The 18,563-nt window shown below is 39.1% G+C and overlaps 1 protein-coding gene across 10 annotated transcripts in view; it reads right to left on the reverse strand.

The window, feature by feature from the left end:
* Positions 1–18,563, reverse strand: part of AUTS2 (activator of transcription and developmental regulator AUTS2) — a 1,249,738-nt gene that overhangs the window by 680,438 nt on the left and 550,737 nt on the right. For all 10 annotated transcript variants that reach the window (XM_051847919.2, XM_051847927.2, XM_051847923.2 and 7 more), the window contains one exon: positions 6,559–6,660. In XM_051847919.2, coding sequence (XP_051703879.1) covers positions 6,559–6,660 — 102 coding nt within the window. The remainder of the gene's footprint in view (positions 1–6,558; positions 6,661–18,563) is intronic.

Below are 18,563 nucleotides of genomic sequence, written 5' to 3' on the forward strand. Positions count from 1 at the left end.
TTTTGCATTCGCAAGAAAGCACACAGAACCTTAGAATCAGAGGCTATCGACATTTGCCAGCCCACGGTACTCAACCTTTTTCATAATAGGAAACAAGACTTGCGGCATTAAGTTGTGATTTCTAGGCCTGGTAGAAAACTTTGCAGAAAAATTCCCTTCTAACCTATTTTGCCAAATGTCTGTGACATTGATATTTTCTTCCTTCTCCATCTTTTTTTTTTTTTTGCTACTTTTCAGCTCCCTTCATTCATAACTGTACAATTTGAACAGAAGAAACATTTATGTAATAAACAGGCCTTCTTTGTACAGTCTTGCGACCCCAAGCTTCTGGCTACAGCCTTGTATTCAGCAGAATACTACCCGTAGTCATGGACAGGGCTCCACTATCAAAGTACAGGTAACTAAAGTTTCCAGCAACAGGAAAGAAGTCACAGTTTGACTGATGCTCATAACAGGCATCTTATATCCCTGACGTCTTGTTATGCAAAAGGCTCAGAAAACAGTCCCCATCATACATGACTATTCTATGTCTGCATCTAAAAATAGCTATAAACATTTGGTAATTTTAATAATTTTACAAGACAGAAATTACATGAATATCCCTAAACCACAAGCAACAACTGATTATGCTACAAAAATGGAATAAATGTTTAGAAATGGCCTTTTTATTCCTTGAAATGTGTTATTATTCATTTATAGATGTGTATTTGGGAACTGATCCTGTTTTCTCAGAGTATAAGGGAGGGCAGAAACACCAGGAGGTAAACATCTAGGAGAGCAGACAGATGGTGCTGCCACAGCAAATTGTTGCTTTTTTAAAATTAATTTACTTATTTTCATTTTACTTGACAGGCAAAGAGAGAGGGAGAGAAAGTGACAGAGATCTTCCGTAGGCTGGTTCACTCCCCAAATACCTACAACTGCCAAGGTTAGGCTGGGCCAAAGCAAGGAGCCCAGAACTCAGTCTGTATCTCCCACATGGGTGGCAAGGACCCAAATAACTGAGTCATCATCTGCTGCCTCCCATGGCATGCATTAGTAGGAAGCTAGATCAGAAGCAGAGTAGCCATGACTCAAATCAGGACTACAATATAGGATGCAAGTGTCTCAAGCGGTGACTTAACTGCTGTGCCAAATATTTGCCCCTTTATTGAACAATTTGATAGAACCCTTGCTTCAGCCAAAAGGTTGGCTTTAATTTCCTCTATTTTCCCAATTTAAAAATATATATTTATTTATCTGAAAGACAGAGAGCTCCCACCTGCTGGATATTCTCCCCCACATGCCTGCAATACTCAGGGTTGGGCCAGAAAGAAACTGGGAGCTTGAAGCTAAATCAAGGTCTTACATAAGGGTGACAGGGACCCAACTACTTGAGCATTATTGACTGTTCAAAAAGTTTTATTTTTATTTATTTCAAAAGCAGAGTTGTAGGGGGACAGATCTTTGATTCACTGGTTCACTCCCCAGATGGCCACAACAGCCAGGGATGGGCCAGGCTGAAGACAGGAGCCAGGAGCTTCATCTGTGTTTACCACACGGGTGGCAAGGGCCCTGGTACTTGAACCATCTTCTGCTGTTTTCCCAGATGCCTTAGCAGGGAGCTGGATTGGAAGTGGAGCAGCTGAGATTCGAACCAATGCCCATATACGATTCAGGTAACAGGCAGTGGCTTAACCCACTGTGCCACAATGCCGCCCCCACTCCCAATCCCGACACCTCAAATGAGGAGAGAAAGCTTCCATTTTCCTTGCTTGAAGACCTCAGGCAACCTCTGTCCAAAGTATTTAGCAAATGTGGCCACAGAATTCAGAAAAGGTTGTGAGTCAAACGTTTGATATTTGAAAAATTAAGGCAGGTTTAAGGAAGAAACAAAAGTTTCCTTGGTTTCAAAAGCATTTGAAACAATACCAAATATCCATGTCTAGGCAGAAACTTCTGTTGAATAGGGAGAAAGACTTCATTCTTGTTTCTTCAAGTGGTAGAGTTTCCAATTCATTCATATCTTCAATGCAGTAGGCAGAAATGCGAGCTACTAAGAGGCTGAGAAAATAGGGTATGAGAATGCGTTTAGTGGTTTGCTTGACAAGACAGGGATACGAAGAAATGCCAGCCAGCTGGCTATCCGACATGCGATTTCCAGGCTCATTATAAGCTATCTCCTGTTTGACATGGTATTTTCACTCTGTTTTGTTTTTGTTTCTTTTTTTTTCCCTAGATTTGACCACTGCTCCAGCAATCTCTACATATTATCCACCTCGATCTCATTATGATATAAAGGAGAGTTTTCTTAGAAACATTCTCAGTTTCCGTCTCCATGCTACTGTGGGCTGCAGGAATAGTAAGGGGCTATGCAGTTGAAAGACATTTTCCAGGAGAGAGAACGTTGCTGCTGACATTCAAGTCTGCGAGTAGATATCCATTAAACACTCATTCTCCTCTTTCTCACCGCCCCCACCTCCCTTTCTTTCCATCTCTGTCACTAAGCTATCACCGAAGCTACTCATTAAACTCATGAAGATAACATTTCTGTTTTAACAGCTTACCTACAACAAGGGACTTCAAAATTGATTATCCATCTAAAATAGATGTGCTCCATTCATTATAGATCCACACATAGAGACTCTGCTACTATTACAAAGCTCCCTGAGTACAGAATAGATATATATTTAACTCTTAGGTGAGCATATATGTTGTGACCCTAGGGCAAATTTAAATTGTATATTTTACAAATCTTGCAAATCACCAATTGTGTCTGACATCTCTGCCTACCTACCTCCATGTTAGACCTTTCTCTCTTGGGAATAAAAAGGAAAAAGACCATACCAGAAATGACATGGACATGCAATTTCTTGCAAGGGTCACAAAACAAGCTAATTCCTAGATTTTCCTGAGTGTTTTAAAAACCAGTGACAGGACAGGTGTTTTTGAATGGTGCTTAAGATGCTACCTGGAATGCTTGTATCCCATATCAGAGTGCTTGGATTTATTTTCAAAATAGATCTGCTCCTGATTCCAGGTTCCTGCTAAAGCACACCTTGGGAGACAGTAGATCAAATACTTGGGTCCCTGTCACCCATGTGAGAAATCCAGGTGGAGCTCCAGCCTCCTGGCTTCAGCTGGGCCTAGCCTTAGCTGTTGTGGGCATTTAGGAAGTAAACCATCACATGGGAGATCTCTATATTCCTGTCTCTGTGTCTCTGTACTTTTTAGATCAATGATTTTTTAAAATTAATGACAATGAAAATAATCTAAAATATTAAGCCAAGGAAATGTGTGATGGAGATAGGATTATTAACAGCTGGGGGAAAAAAAGAAACACGATATATTTGGATGGAGGAAATAAGCTTGTAGTCACCACAATGATTCGAGGAAAATGGATCAATAACAATAACAAGCATCAGGTGTAGAAATGCTATGTCACTTCAAATGTCAATTATTTAACTCTTTGCTATACCCTCTTCAAGTTGCCGACAGCTCTCATTCACACTCTAGAGCTCTCTGGGTCTTTCCCTTATTTCACTCTTGCTGTCACCTTCATCTACAGTTCTTCATATAAAATGCAAACTCAACATTGTAAAGTACAAATCGTAACCTCAACCCCTTTAATACATTCCAGTGGCTTTTTAAAAGAATAAGCTACAATGCGTTGAATAGTGTACCTCCAATATGCACATCTAACTGGAATCTCAGAACATAACTGTGATGATTAATTTTATCTGTCAACCTGGCTGGGTCATAGGTTTGCTCAGGTATTTGGTCAAACATTTCCTTGGGTGTTTCTGTGAGGGTCGTTTTAGGCAAATTCAACACATTAATCTACAGGCTGGGGAAAGCACGCTGGCCTTCCTGATGTGGGTGGGCTTCTGCCCATCAGGTAGAGGCCTGAGTAGAACCAAAGGCTGACTCCCCTCCAGGTAAGAGGGGAGTCCTCCCTTACCTCAGTTTTTTTCCTCCTGCCTTTAAACTGCTGGGTCTTCTTAGGTCTCTAACCTGCCAGTCTTAGGACTAGAAACTCACTATCGGCTCTCTTGGATGTCTAGCTGACCAACTGTAAACCCTGGGAGAGCTCAGCTCCATAAAAGCTTCCAATTCCTTATAATGAATCACATGCTGCTTGGATCTGTTTCTATCAAGAATCCTGACTAATACAGCGACCTTATCAAGATGTAGGGTCTTCGGTCTGTTGTAATGAATGCTGATGATCACTTTATAATTTAAGTTTTCTCACTAATTTTGGTAACTTCCTCTATTATAAAAATTCTATATAAGTCAGAAGCAATATTTTCCCTCTTGAATAACCCATCATGGATTTTTACATATGTAATTATTCCCCCTAACATTTTCCTTAGTGACTAATCTAAACAAGTTACTATGTCTCCTTGATGTGGAGAAACCAAAAGTCCTTGTGGCCAATTATTCTCTCTTGGCCATACAGTTTGGGAATATATAATTTAGAAAAGCCAAGCACACTTGGTGGTTTTAAAGCTCTCTCCATGAGTCAGATCCTCCAGCTACACTGGAATGTTTTATTACCTTTTGCTGGTCCAATTCAAAGAAAGTAAGGCCTGAATAATACAGCATCTTGATTAGCCTCTTACTTGAGAGTAAGTTTTAACTGCCAACTCTTCTAAAGTTATCACCAAAGTTGGCAGAAGATAGATGGGAATTTTTATCACAGCTGAAAAGTCAGCAGTGGACACGATGGACTAACAAGAACCAAATATCCTCTTCTATGTCCAGCAAACTAAAAAATATTTAGACAAAATGTATGCAACAAGAATTTGTACCAATTTAGCAAAAGTACAGGACAATGGTATTTGTTAGAAGGAAACACAGAAGCAGACAATTTTGTTAGCTTTCTGCCTGGGTTATTTCCTGCCATAGTCGATAGGGTAGGAAGTGAGCCAGGTGGAGGCCAGCAGCATCCCTAAGTTGAGAAGACAGGCAAGTGTCAGGGAAGGCCAGGGTAGCCAGAATCAGCAAAGCAGAGAACAGAGACGAGAGATCTTCACAGAAATACCAGGAAGGAGGCAGTGCCACGCTCGCCTCAGCACATCCGAGGGGGAAACGTACTGAGGCCAAGGACACAATCACTGGAAAGGAGCAGGGAGACCAATCGCCAGAACTCACATTGGGATGAATGGGCTGGGTTTCCACCAGCCTGAGGCAGACGGGGGAAAAGCTGCTGTTAGGCTAACACTGGATCTGCCCAAGGAGTTGCAAAAACAAACCCTGAAAGAATGAGACCATTTTCAAGCAACATGAGTTCACCCCAGAATAAAGAATTCATTATAGAAATCAGAAATATCCAGTGCCCAACAAGGAAAAACACTCTGCTGTGTGGCATTCAAGAGAAGATGACTGGGAAAGCAAACAAGCAGAAAAGCATAACCCGTAATGAGAAAAACCAACCAAGAGAAACTGACGCCAGCAGCAGACAAGGACATCAAGTTACACTAACTTGCTTCCATGTGCTCAAGAAAGTAAAAAGAGAATAATCATGGTAAGAAGTGGCAATGGAAGATACTGTGAACAACAAAACCAGTAATGAGGAGTTTCTGACTCAAGCTCCTCACTCTCTGACAGTCATTAGATATTTAATCCCCTTTTAAACAAATACGGGGGCATCCTTGTTCTGTAAAATACCGCGTGAGTAGTTGTTGCCTGGTTTCAAAAACAGTCATTTTGTGTGTTAACTCCACAGAGGTGTTGACCTCAGACCTCAGCCGTATGGCCTAGGCAGTACTCCGCTACTTCAGACCTGCACACGTGTAGAGGCAAAGGGGACTGGAAATTTCCAAACATATCCTTACATGCCAACCCTCTCTGTCATTTTTCCTTCTTTCATGTTTAACAATGGGGCAAAAGTGTGAATTTTAATAATTAAATAATAGGAAGTCAAGGTTTCACTGACTGGGTTTGACATACGACCGATAGGACTTCTAACTTTTTTTTTAATTGTGGTAAAATATATGTAACTTAAAACTTTGCCACTGGCCATTTTTAAGGATGCAATTCATTGGCATTAATTGTATTCACAATGTTGTCTCCAATTGTTCAGTTTCCAAAATGTTTTTTCACCCCAAAAAGACCCCTAAGATCATTAAGCAACCCTTCCAACACACCCTTCCTATTCCTTATTCTATTCTACTTTCTGCCTCTCTCTATGCATTTGTTTAGTCTACATAACACACAAAAAAGTAGAGACATACAATATCTACTCTTTTATGTCTGCCATTCTTACCGTATTTTTAAGGTCTGTATCAGAAAGCCAATTCATTTTATGGCCAAATATATTCCATTGCATGTACAAGACAATTTCAAAAATTTATGGAAACAACTGAACCAATGAAACCAATTTTTAGAATGATGCCACAACTGCTAGGCTCAAACATGTGAACAGGAAGAGAGCATGAACTGTCATTCTGGGATCTTCACAGGGATCTAGAAGCAGGAGTGAGGGTGAAGCTGAGACCGGAGCCAAAGGCATGTGCATGTGGTCAAGTGGTTTTGCCTTTTTTTTTCTTTTTTTTGGGGGGGAGGGGGGGAACTTACATCGCTGAGCCTTTCCCGAGAGCTGCTCCGGTGGAAGCCCTTGGATTCTCCACTGGCGCTTTCGCTGTCACTGTCCCTGCAGCTGTTCTGCCCTGGCTTGAGCTAAATGAGAAAGAAAAGAATAAAAGGGAAAGTCAGTGGTCTCCTCACATAACTGTATCTTAGCTCTTGTTCTCTGAGACTTGTCAAGAGCAAGCAATTTCAGCTCCTGATCTTAAACATTCTCGTTGTGTGAATACTGCCCCAGAAGCCGCCACATGTTAGGTAGAACAGGCAAACCATCTACCATGAAATGTCAGTGTAGAGAGGAGTGTGAGCAAGCCTGAACTCAACACCTTGAACGCTGAAGCAAGTCCATGAACTAGGAAGTATTTTCCCATGGGTTTTTCTTTTTATGTTCTATTGTATTTTTTTTTAATAATAGAAAGACCAAAAACACTAAATAAACAAAAGCCAGATTATAGCAACTCTGTTTTCCTAATTTATTTCTTCTACCCTCCTTTCAACAAAATACATTAAAAACCCACGTTCCCTTTTCCCAAGAGAACACGATAAAATGCTGTGAAGTTATCTTTCAACCATCGGAAACACATTTAATGATCTTGCTTGTTGAGACAACATTCTGGAGATCTTTACCCAGATATTTAAAAATACCAATTAAGACAGACAGCTCCAGTAAGTTAAATTAGTACTCATTCAACACACTTACACACTTAGTGCCCCATTTGTGTTGGTACAAAGTGCTAGAGGCACAGTGATAAACAAAAAAAAAAAAAAAAAAAAGAATGAACTTTTAAAGTTTCATTGTAGTTTCAACACATTTACCCAGCTCTGATTTTCTCATATGGGATGCTCTACACATGTATTCTGCACCGAATTTCCTTTAAAATTGAATAAACACACAGAATTGAAAACCAATGGTCTATATGAAACTCTAGGTCACACATATTCACATATGGACAATTAGTTTATGACATCATTGCCAATCACATTTTCAGAGACACCAAGAAATGGAATGTAGAAAACTGCAGGCCAGTGCCGCGGCTCACTAAGCTAATCCGCCACCTTGCAGTGCCGGCACACCGGGTTCTAGTCCCGGTCAGGGTGCCGGATTCTGTCCCGGTTGCCCCTCTTCCAGGCCAGCTCTCTGCTGTGGCCCGGGAGTGCAGTGGAGGATGGCCCAAATGCTTGGGCCCTGCACCCCATGGGAGACCAGGAGAAGCACCTGGCTCCTGCCATTGGATCAGCGCGGTGTGCCAGCCGCAGCGGCCATTGGAGGGTGAACCAATGGCAAAGGAAGACCTTTCTCTCTCTCTCTCTCTCACTGTCCACTCTGCCTGTCAAAAAAATAATAAAAATAAAAAAAAGTAAGAAAACTGCAAGACAGAGCCCCATTGTAATATTCTCAGTCTAGCATGACAAAGATAGTGCAGGACAAGTAAATGTAACAAAACAAGGAAATACATGCCTAATGAAAACCAAAGAGTAGCCAGTGATGTTCACAAGGGAAATGATTTCTGAATACTTCTACTTTTTTAACTTTTATTTAATAAATATAAATTTCCAAAGTACAACTTTTGGATTATAGTAGCTTTTTCCCCCATAACCACCCTCCTACCTGCAACTATCCCATCTCCCACTCCCTCTCCTATCCCATTCTTCATCAATATTCATTTTCAATTATCTTTATATACAGAAGATCAATTTAGTATATACTAATTAAATATTCAACAGTTTGCACCCACACAGAAACACAAAGTATAAAGTACTGTTTGAGTACTACTTATACCGTTAATTCACATAGTAAAACACATTAAAGACAGAGATTCTACATGGGGAGTAAATGCACAGTGACTCTTGTTGTTGATTTAACAACTGACCCCTCTTATTTATGACATCGGTAATCACCTGAGGCTCTTGTCATGAGCTGCCAAGGCTATGGAAACCTCTTGAGTTCGCCAACTCTGATCTTATTTAGACAAGGCCATGGTCAAGATGGAAGTTCCCTCTTCCCTTCAGAGAAAGGTACCTCCTTCTTTGATGGCCCGTTCTTTCCACTGGGATCTCACTCGCAGAGATCTTTCATTTAGGCTTTTTTTTTTTTTTTCCCAGAGTGTCTTGGTTTTCCATCCCTGAAATACTCTCATGGGTTTTTTAGCCAGATCTGAATGCCTTAAGGGCTGATTCTGAGGCCAGAGTGCTGTTTAGGACATCTGCCATTCTATGAGTTTGCTGTGTATCCCACTTCCCATGTTGGATTGTTCTCTCCTTTTTAATTCTATCAGTTAGTATTAGCAGACACTAGTCTTGTTTATGTGATCCCTTTGACACTTAATCCTATCATTATGATGAATTATGAACTAAAACTGATCACTTTGACTAGTGAGATGGCACTGGTACATGCCACCTTGATGGGATTGAATTGGAATCCCCTGGCACATTTCTAACTCTACCATTAGCGGAAAGCCCAATTGAGCAAGTGCCGAACTGTACAACTCCTCCCTCTCTTATTCCCACTCTTATATTTAACAGGGATCACTTTTCAGTTAAATTTAAACACCTAAGAATAATTGTGTGTTAATTAAAGAGTTCTACCAATGGTATTAAGTAGAACAAAAAATACAAAAAGGAAAAAGTAGTAAGTTATTTCTCGACAGTCAGGACAAGGGCTGATCAAGTCATCGTTTCTCACAGTGTCCATTTCATATCAACAGGTTTTGAATACTTCTACTTTAAAAGAGAAATCAGCTCACGTGGCCAAGAGGACAAGGAAGCTACTCCTGATGTGGAAAGGCAGGAAAAGCAACATGCTAAGAAATGACCCAAAGTCTCGTCTGAAACACAGTCCCTTTGTGGATAAAACAGGAGACATTAGAGAGAGGAGTATATGGATGAGCACATAGAAAGTCTCAGGCAAAACAGAAGTGACACTTTGCTTACTTGGTAAAGTCCTGTTTTAAAAACAACAACACCACAAGTTCCATTTTTCAGGAGCCTCATATAACAGAACAGGCAACAGGTTAGCAAGTTTGTAAGTTTTCAAGTGGCCCTGATATCAAAGAAGACAATTGAACCAAGAGGAATGGAGAGTGAGCCTTTCAATGTGCCTCTTAGAAGACCATAGTTGAAGGGTGGGGATTTGGCACAGCAGGTAAGCTGCTGCATGGAACACCTGTATCCCGTACCAGTGCCCACTTTCAAGTTCAGGCTCTGCTGCAGGATTCAGGAAGCACCCCGAGAGGCAGCAGGTGATGGCTCATTTACTTGGACCCTTATGACCTATGTATGTGGGAGACCTGGATTGAGTTCCTGGCTTCTCACTTTGGCCTGACACAACCTCAGCAGTTATGGGCATTTGGTGAATGAATCAGCCAAAGAGAGATCTCTCTCTCTACCTTTCAAGTTCATAAAAATAAATATCTGTTTTTTTATAAAAAGACTACAGAGTCTAATTTTGGTCACACAATTCATTTTATCTCCCAAATCTCCAAAATGAGGCCAACTTATTTACCTTTCTGCAAATCCACTTTTACTACTTTCTTCTAAAATCCCTTTCTCCAGGAAAGCTGCTGTAATGGAGACCAGAAAATTGATGCTAATTTTACTCTGTATCTTCCCTAAGTCCTTAAGTACTTCATTTTCTCCTATGTTGAAGCTGAACCTACTAGTTCTAAATCAGATGCAAGCTGTATAAGCCTTTGCTTCTACTCTGGAATAAAAGTACAGAGTAATGTCTCTTCAGATGTTTACTTTTATACTTAAATACAGGTAGGACTTCTACTAAAATGACACCCCCCTCTCTTTCATTCTTGATCATGCTGTGGCCATTCCTGCCCTGGACTGTTTCACAGCTGCTTCTCTCCCTCTGGAATGTTCATCGTCACCTTCTCTGTGCTTCTGAGGTCAAGAGATTTTTAAAGGCTCAGTTCTTACCTCCTTCGCTATGATTTTTGAAGACCTCTTTTTTCTTTCTATATTTATTGTTTCAAATATGCCTTCAAAACTTAGCCAGCATGTCATCCTTTGTTAAACACTTTTGATAGCTATGACACATTTTCAAGTTCAAAAGGCCTTTTGTTATAATATATTGTAATAAATATATTACCAATATATTGCCATATTGGTAATAAACTCTGTATGTGCAGGGGGGGCCCTCTAGTTCATAAGCAATCTTGTAACTTATATCCAACTACTTCTCTGAGTTATATAAGGATAGGTAGAACACTCTCCAATATACAAATAAAGAAAAAAAAAGAAAGTGATGTGCCCACCTAGGCAAAATATTTAGGACTAAACCCATGTTCTTTAACGCCTTTTGCTGTTTTAATTCTTAGTAACCATTTAAGATGCTTATATTTAACATAAAAGTAACAACTCTGCATATTTTAAGGTTCTCCATATATTTTAATACACTGGTGGCATCTGACCACATTCACAAAGAAAGGAATCTCATTAGGTAAACTTTGGTGAGGAGATGTTTTATGAAAAGTTTCTGAGGGCTGGTGTTGTGGCACAGTGGGCTAAGCTACCATTTGTGACACTGGCATCCCATTTGAGACCTGGCTGCTCTCACTTTCGATCTAGCTCTTTGCTATGAACCTGGTAGGTCAGTAGTGGATGGTCCCAGTGCTTGCGCACCTGCCACCCATGTGGGAAACCTAGATGGAGTTACTGGCTCCTAGCTTCAGAATGGCCATTGTGGCCATTTGGGGAGTGAAACAGTAGACAGAGGATGTCTCTCTCTCTGTGTCTCTCTAACTCTGCTTTCAAATAAATTAATCTTCAAAAGGAATAGAAAACTATATATATAAACTTATATAAAAGAAAAAATATAAACCCATAGAGAAAACTATATATATATATATATATATATAAAAGAAAACTATACACACACACACACAAACCTATATAAACCTAACTATATATATATATAATCCCTGCAGTTTCTCAACTGAGAAACACATCCTGCTGGGAATTAGGTTATAAGAGTATCAGGGCTTTTCCTAATACCCAACTGCTTAACAAAACCTAGACATTGCACCTGGGGTTTTTCCATGCTTCCTGATGAAGGGAAACTGAAGATTCAGACAAGGCCCAACAACAGACTTCAGTGGCCCTGATGTAAATTATCTGACTAAATGTTGATCTCGGCCAAGGGCAAAACCCAAGAAGGACTTCACAGGAGCAGTCTGCTAGTCTTCCCAGTGCCCTGCCAGCAAAAGCACTTCAGCAAATTCTCTTAAGAGAGCCTTACATAAAATCCATCCCCATGCTACCCCCTTCTCCTCCAAAGCTGGTCTCAAGTTTAAAGGAAACTTAGGATTTTAAGCTGTCAGACAGCTCAATATTTCAAAGAACTGGACTGACTATAGTAAGTACTAAAGCTAAACCACAAGATTTCAGGCAAAAAAGTATTCATTCCTAATCCCCTGAATATATTTTCAAACTGGCATTTTCAGCCACATCCAGTGGATCATTTGGGGTAGAATAGCTACCCACAAGTTGTAATCCTTCACCTTCAATTCTCAGCTATTACCTACAACCAAGAGACATTACAAAGGCCAGGTGCCAGCTTAAACATTTAAAGACCTAAGAAAAATTGATCTGCTTGCATTGATTTGTCCAAGCGTTCATGGAGGTTATTATAAGAAGCTTTTGCTATAACTGAACAAGTGTGATTTCTTACTATCAGCCTGTAGATACTTCAAGACCTTGTTTATTTAAAAATTACTATAATCCATCCTCTAATTTGAGAATCTTATTCCCATTATGATATGAGTAGTATATAGTTTAGCCATCAGAATTAGAACAAAACTGACAAAATGAAAGTAAGCTAATATATTACATAAATGCAATTAACTCAACAGCAACATCTTTTATTAAATATAAGTAGCTAGTGTTTCATTAGATTTCACTGTCAACAATATATCTTCCCAACTTTGAAATCACGATCGCATTACATTGTTAACTGTAATTAATGGCTAAGTAGGGGAAAATAATGATTTGCTTTGTTATCTAGGCTAATGAACATGGATTAGAGTCCTAAGCCCAGAACTGTGTGAAGGTGGAGTGATCCTGGGCACATCAGTCAAGTATTGTGAGCTGATCTATGTCTTTCTGCTTGAGTATGGAGAGTCCCAAAAGATGCCAGATGCCCACCAGGTGTCATTAACCCATTAACAAAATGTACAGAAGGATAAATTACATGAAGATACCTATGTCTGGAATTTGTGTGGAATGATGTGAATTATGCATTGCAATGCTAAAAAGTGTCCAAAAGTCATCTCCTCCTGGTTTGGGTTCTTTAAGCTAGCATATATCCTATTTCAGGCAGCTGAGTTTTCCTGTAGAAATGTAAATGAACTCTATAACTGTTTTTAAGATGTCAGTAAGTTCAAAAACACCTTTATTTTTAGCTAAAATTTTTTGTATACCAATAGGCTTCATTACCCTGAAACCAGCCCAAGTATATAATCTTATGAAAATATTTTTCCTTGGGGCCTGTGCTGTGGCATAGCAGGTAAAGCCACCACCTGTAGTGCCAGCATCCAATATGGGCGCCGGTTCAAGTCCTGGCTGCTCCACTTCCAATCCAGCTCCTGGCTGTGGCCTGGGTAAACAGTGGAAGATGGCACTTGTAACCAGGTGGGAGACTCAGAAGAAGCTCCAGGCACCTGGCTTCTGATCTGTGCAGCTCTGGCTGTTTCAGCCACTGGGGCAGTGAACCAGCAGAAGGAAAACCTCTCTCTCTGCTTCTGCCACTCTCTAACTCTGCCTTTCATATATAAATAATTCTTTAAAAAATATTTTCCTTTTTCAAATTCACATTGTGCCTTATTTTATTCAGCTTTTAAAGATTTATTTAGTTAGTTATTGGAAAGTCAGTTACAGAGAGAAAGGAAAGGACAGAGAGCTCTTCCATCTACTGGATCACTCCCCATATAGCATAAACAGCTGTGGCTGGGGCGGGCCAGGCCACAGTCAGGGGCCAGAAGCTTCTCCAGGTCTCCTGCATAAGTGGCAGGAGCCCAAATATTTGGGCCATCTTCTGCTGCTTTTCCCAGGCCATGAGCAGGGAGCAGGATCGTAAGTGAAGCGGCCAGGACTTGAACCAACACCCATATGGTATGCCAGTGTCGCAAGCAGCAGCTGTACTGCTATACTGACTGCAATACTGGCCACTTATTCATTAAGGGTTTTTTTTTTTTTTTAACTTTTATTTAATGAATATACGTTTCCAAAGTACGAATAGTGGATTACTATGGCTTCCCCCCCATACCGTCCCTCCCACCCACAACCCTCCCCTTTCCCACTCCCTCTCCCCTTCCATTCACATCAAGATTCATTTTCGATTATCTTAATATACAGAAGATCAGCTTAGTATACATTAAGTAAGGATTTCAACAGTTTGCTCCCACACAGAAACATAAAGTGAAAAATAATAGATGATTTTTTTTAATGATGATGAAATCAGATCAGACCTATTGTCATGTTTAATCCCAGTGAGAGTCAAGTTGGGAGTTGATAGTTTCTTTTCTTTTCTTTTCTTTTTTTTTTTTTTTTACAGAGGATCAGTTTAGTATGCATTAAGTAAAGATTTCAATCGTTTGCACCCCCATAGAAACACAAAGTGAAATATATTATTTGAGTACTCGTTATAGCATTAAATCTCAATGCACAGCACATTAAGGACAGAGATCCTACATGAGGAGTAAGTGCACAGTGACTCCTGTTGTTGACTTTACCAATTGACACTCCTGTCTATGGCATCAGTAATCTCCCTATGCTCCAGTCATGAGTTTCCAAGGCTATGGAAGCCCCTTGAGTTCTCCGACTCTTATCTTGTTTAGACAAGGTCATAGTCAAAGTGGAGGTTCTCTCCTCCCTTCAGAGAAAGGTACCTCCTTCTTTGAAGACCTGTTCTTTCCACTGAGATCTCACTCACAGAGATCTTTTGCCAGAGTGTCTTGGCTTTCCATGCCTGAAATACTCTCATGGGCTTTTCAGCCAGATCTGAATGCCTTTAGGGCTGATTCTGAGGCCAGAGTGCTATTTAGGGCATCTGCCATTCTATGAGTCTGCTGAGTATCTCACTTCCCATGTTGGATCACTCTCCCCTTTATTTATTCTATCGGTTAGTGTTAGCAGGTACTAGACTTGCTTATGTGCTCCCTTTGACTCTTAGTCCTTTCATTATGATCAATTGCGAACTGAAATTGATCACTTGGACTAGTGAGATGGCATTGGTACATGCCACCTTGATGGGATTAAATTGGAGTACCCTGGTATGTTTCTAACTCTACCATTTGGGGCAAGTCAGCTTGAGCATGTCCCAAATTATATATCTCTTCCCTCTCTTATTCCTACTCTTATGTTTAACAGGGATCACATTTCAGTTAAATTTCAACACTTAAGAATAACTGTGTATTAATTACAGAATTAAACCAGTCATATTAAGTAGAACAGACAAAAAAAACTACTAAGAGGGATAATGTATTAAGTTGTTCATTAACAGTCAGGGCTATGCTGATCAAGTCACCGTTTCCCATAGTGTCCCTTTCACTTCAACAGGTTTCCTTTTTGGTGTGTTTTTTTTTTTTTTTTTTTTTTTTGACAGGCAGAGTGGACAGTGAGAGAGAGAGACAGAGAGAAAGGTCTTCCTTTGCCGTTGGTTCACCCTCCAATGGCCACCACGGCTGGCGCGCTGCAACCAGCGCACTGCGCTGATCCAAAGCCAGGAGCCAGGTACTTAACCTGGTCTCCCATGGGGTGCAGGGCCCAAGCACTTGGGCCATCCTCCACTGCACTCCCGGGCCACAGCAGAGAGCTGGCCTGGAAGAGGGGCAACCGGGACAGAATCTGGCGCCCCGACCGGGATTAGAACCCGGGGTGCCAGCGCCGCAAGGCGGAGGATTAGCCTAGTGAGCCGCGGCACCGGCCACTCATTAAGTTTTAAAAGAATTCAGGTTAATAAGAAATAACAATTACAAACAAAAGTATATAGTTGGATAGATAAAATACTCTTAAGAAATGAAAACTGTATCATACTTCTAACCATATATAGCTAATTGTCCATAAAAGTTAAAAACAAGCAAAGCAAGCAATTGTGCAAAATTTCTCTGGAATAACATAATCAGAGGTTATATAGCCATTATCTTCAAACTAAGAGAAAGAGTTTTAAATGTTCAATACTCATAGAAGTGATCATTAGTAAAAATCAAGTGTTAAAAATACTTGCTTTCCAAATCAACATCAAATATAAAAAGTCACAAATGATAATCAATGAAGAAGTGGAAAGGAAATGGCAAGAAAGCAAAAGCCTAAAACTAAGCATATTGATTCTGACAATAATATAGATTAAGTTTCCTTTAAAAAAAGAGAGAGAGAGAGAGAGAGAGAGAGAGCAAGCAAGAGCATGTAGTCTGTGTTGGGGGAAGACAGGGAGAGAACACCAATTATTTGTTAGTTATAATGAACTTCAAAAATCTAATAAAAACAAAAGGAAAAGACAAAATGATGAAGTCATATGTCAAAAACAGTCATTCAATACTGACGAAAGTATTTTTTAAGATGTCAGTAAATTCAAAAACACCTTTATTTTTAGCTATTTAGCTTTATTTTCATCTTTTTGGTAACAGTCATTCTAACTGGAGTGTGATGATAATCTATCTCATTGCTTTTCTGATTTGTATTTCTCTGATGGCTAGTGACATTGGGCATTGTTTGCTTACATATGTTGGTCATTTGTATTTCTTCTTCTGAGAATTGTTTATTCAGGTGCTTTTCCCAAATATTTTCTATTAAACGTTAAAGAAAAGCTTAACGTTATAAGCCTTTACATTAAAGTGATAAATATTTTAAATAATAAAGGAAATAATCAGAAGGTGGGAAACTTTAGCATCCTACCAATGAGGAAGCAAGAAAATAAAAGGAAAAGACATAGAAATTTAAAAGACTCAATGTAAATTAGCATATAATAAATTTGGTAACTTGATGACAACTAGTTTCTGGAAATCTATGGGACATTATTGAAAACATATTAGGTCACAAAAATTATGACAATGAATTTAAAAATTACAAATTACATTAGTAGTCTATGATATCATTACATTCTTAGAATTTCATCTATAAACTATTGAATCTGTTCTCTTTACATAAATATCATCACCATGAAAAAACTAATAGTAAAATTCAAACTAAATAGGCATATTACATAGAGATTTCTAAAAATAGTTTTTAAAAGAAAAGACATTTGAAACTTCTCTCCACAATTATAACTTAGTCAAAGAGGAAAATCACACATAGACCTTATTTAAAGTTTAAAAAAGAAAGTCATTTATAAATAAATCTAAAAATTTACAAGTTGCTGTAAAAATCTTTGCAAGATACTAATGAATGGACTTAGTATACTTTCTTTTTTAATTTTTTGATTAACTTGTAATACTTGTACATCTTTAAGAGTATCACGCACCATTTCATCACTGGTATGCAGCATAAACTGTTCAAATCAGATAATCAGCATTTGCATTTCCTTTCCTTTCTTTATGTTTGGAACACACTGGCTCCTCTTTTTCAGCTCTGTATATACAGCATACAACGCACTAACATGACCTACACTTGCTCCACTCTGCTTTAGAATGCTAGAACCTATTACTTCTATCTAACAGTGTTCTGGTATTAGTTATCCAACCTCTCTCTATCCACACCTCATCATTCCCAGCCCCTTAAAACCACCATTTTAAGTCTAGAGTAACTTCTTGAACTTTCATATATGAGTAAGAACGTGAAATATCTGTTTTTCTGTGTCTTGATTATTTTACTTAACATAATGAACTCCAGTTACAACTATTTTGCTGCAAATTAAGAACTTCAGTCATACTTTTCCTGGCTGAAAAATATTCCACTGTGTGTGTATGCATGTGTGTGTGTGTGGGTGGGTGGGTGGGTGTGTATAATATTTTGTTTACCCATATATCCATCCATGTTTACCTAAGCTGATTCTCTATTTTAGCTATGTGTATAGTGCTACAATGAACATTTGAGTGCATGTATCTCTTTGAGATTCTGACAGCACATCCTTCAGATATATAGATATCTATAAATCTCTCTCTCTCTCTCTCTCTCTCTCTCTCTCTCTCTCTCTCTCTCTGTCTCTCTCTCTCTATCTCCTCAAGTGGGATGGCTGGATCATATGGTGGATCTATATTTAGCTTTCTAAAAATTTTTTATTTTCATTTTTATTTTAAAGGCAGATAGACAGACACAGACAGATCTTCCATCTTCTGGTTCATCCCTCAAATGCCCAGAACAGGGCTGGACCAGGTCAAAGAGAGGAGTGTGGAACTTAATCATAGTTTCTCAAATGGGTGGCAGAGATCCAGGCACTTTTGCATTAACATGATGTTGCATTAGAAGTAGAGGAGCCTGGATTTGAACCAGAACTCCAATATGGGAATATAGGATGTGGGCGACCCAAGCAATGTCTTAACCACTGAGACTAAAGACAGAACCTATTTTTAAGTTTTTCAAAGAATGCCCCCAAACTGACCTCCATAATGGCTGTACTAATTTGCATTTCCACCAGCCCTGTATAATGGTTCCTTTTCTGAGCATCTTTGCTAGCGTTTGTAATTTTTCATCTTTTTGGTAACAGTCATTCTAACTGGAGTGTGATGATAATCTCATCGCTTTTCTGATTTGTATTTCTCTGATGACTAGTGACATTGGGCACTGTTTGCTTACATACGTTGGTCATTTGTATTTCTTCTTCTGAGAATTGTTTATTCAGGTGCTTTTCCCAAATATTTTCTATTAAATGTTAAAGAAAAGAATAGCTAAATTATAGAGATTAAAAAGAACAAAAGAGATATAAGACAAAAAAACTACAGGGAAAATTAGAGGAAAGAAATTCTAAAACTAAAAACATAACAAATTAGAAATTAAAATACTGTAAAAATAATAAACTAGAGAAAAATTTGGAGAGAACCCATAAAAATAAAAAATGA

This window comes from Oryctolagus cuniculus, chromosome 19 (assembly GCF_964237555.1).
Source record: "Oryctolagus cuniculus chromosome 19, mOryCun1.1, whole genome shotgun sequence".
Lineage (NCBI taxonomy): Eukaryota > Metazoa > Chordata > Mammalia > Lagomorpha > Leporidae > Oryctolagus > Oryctolagus cuniculus.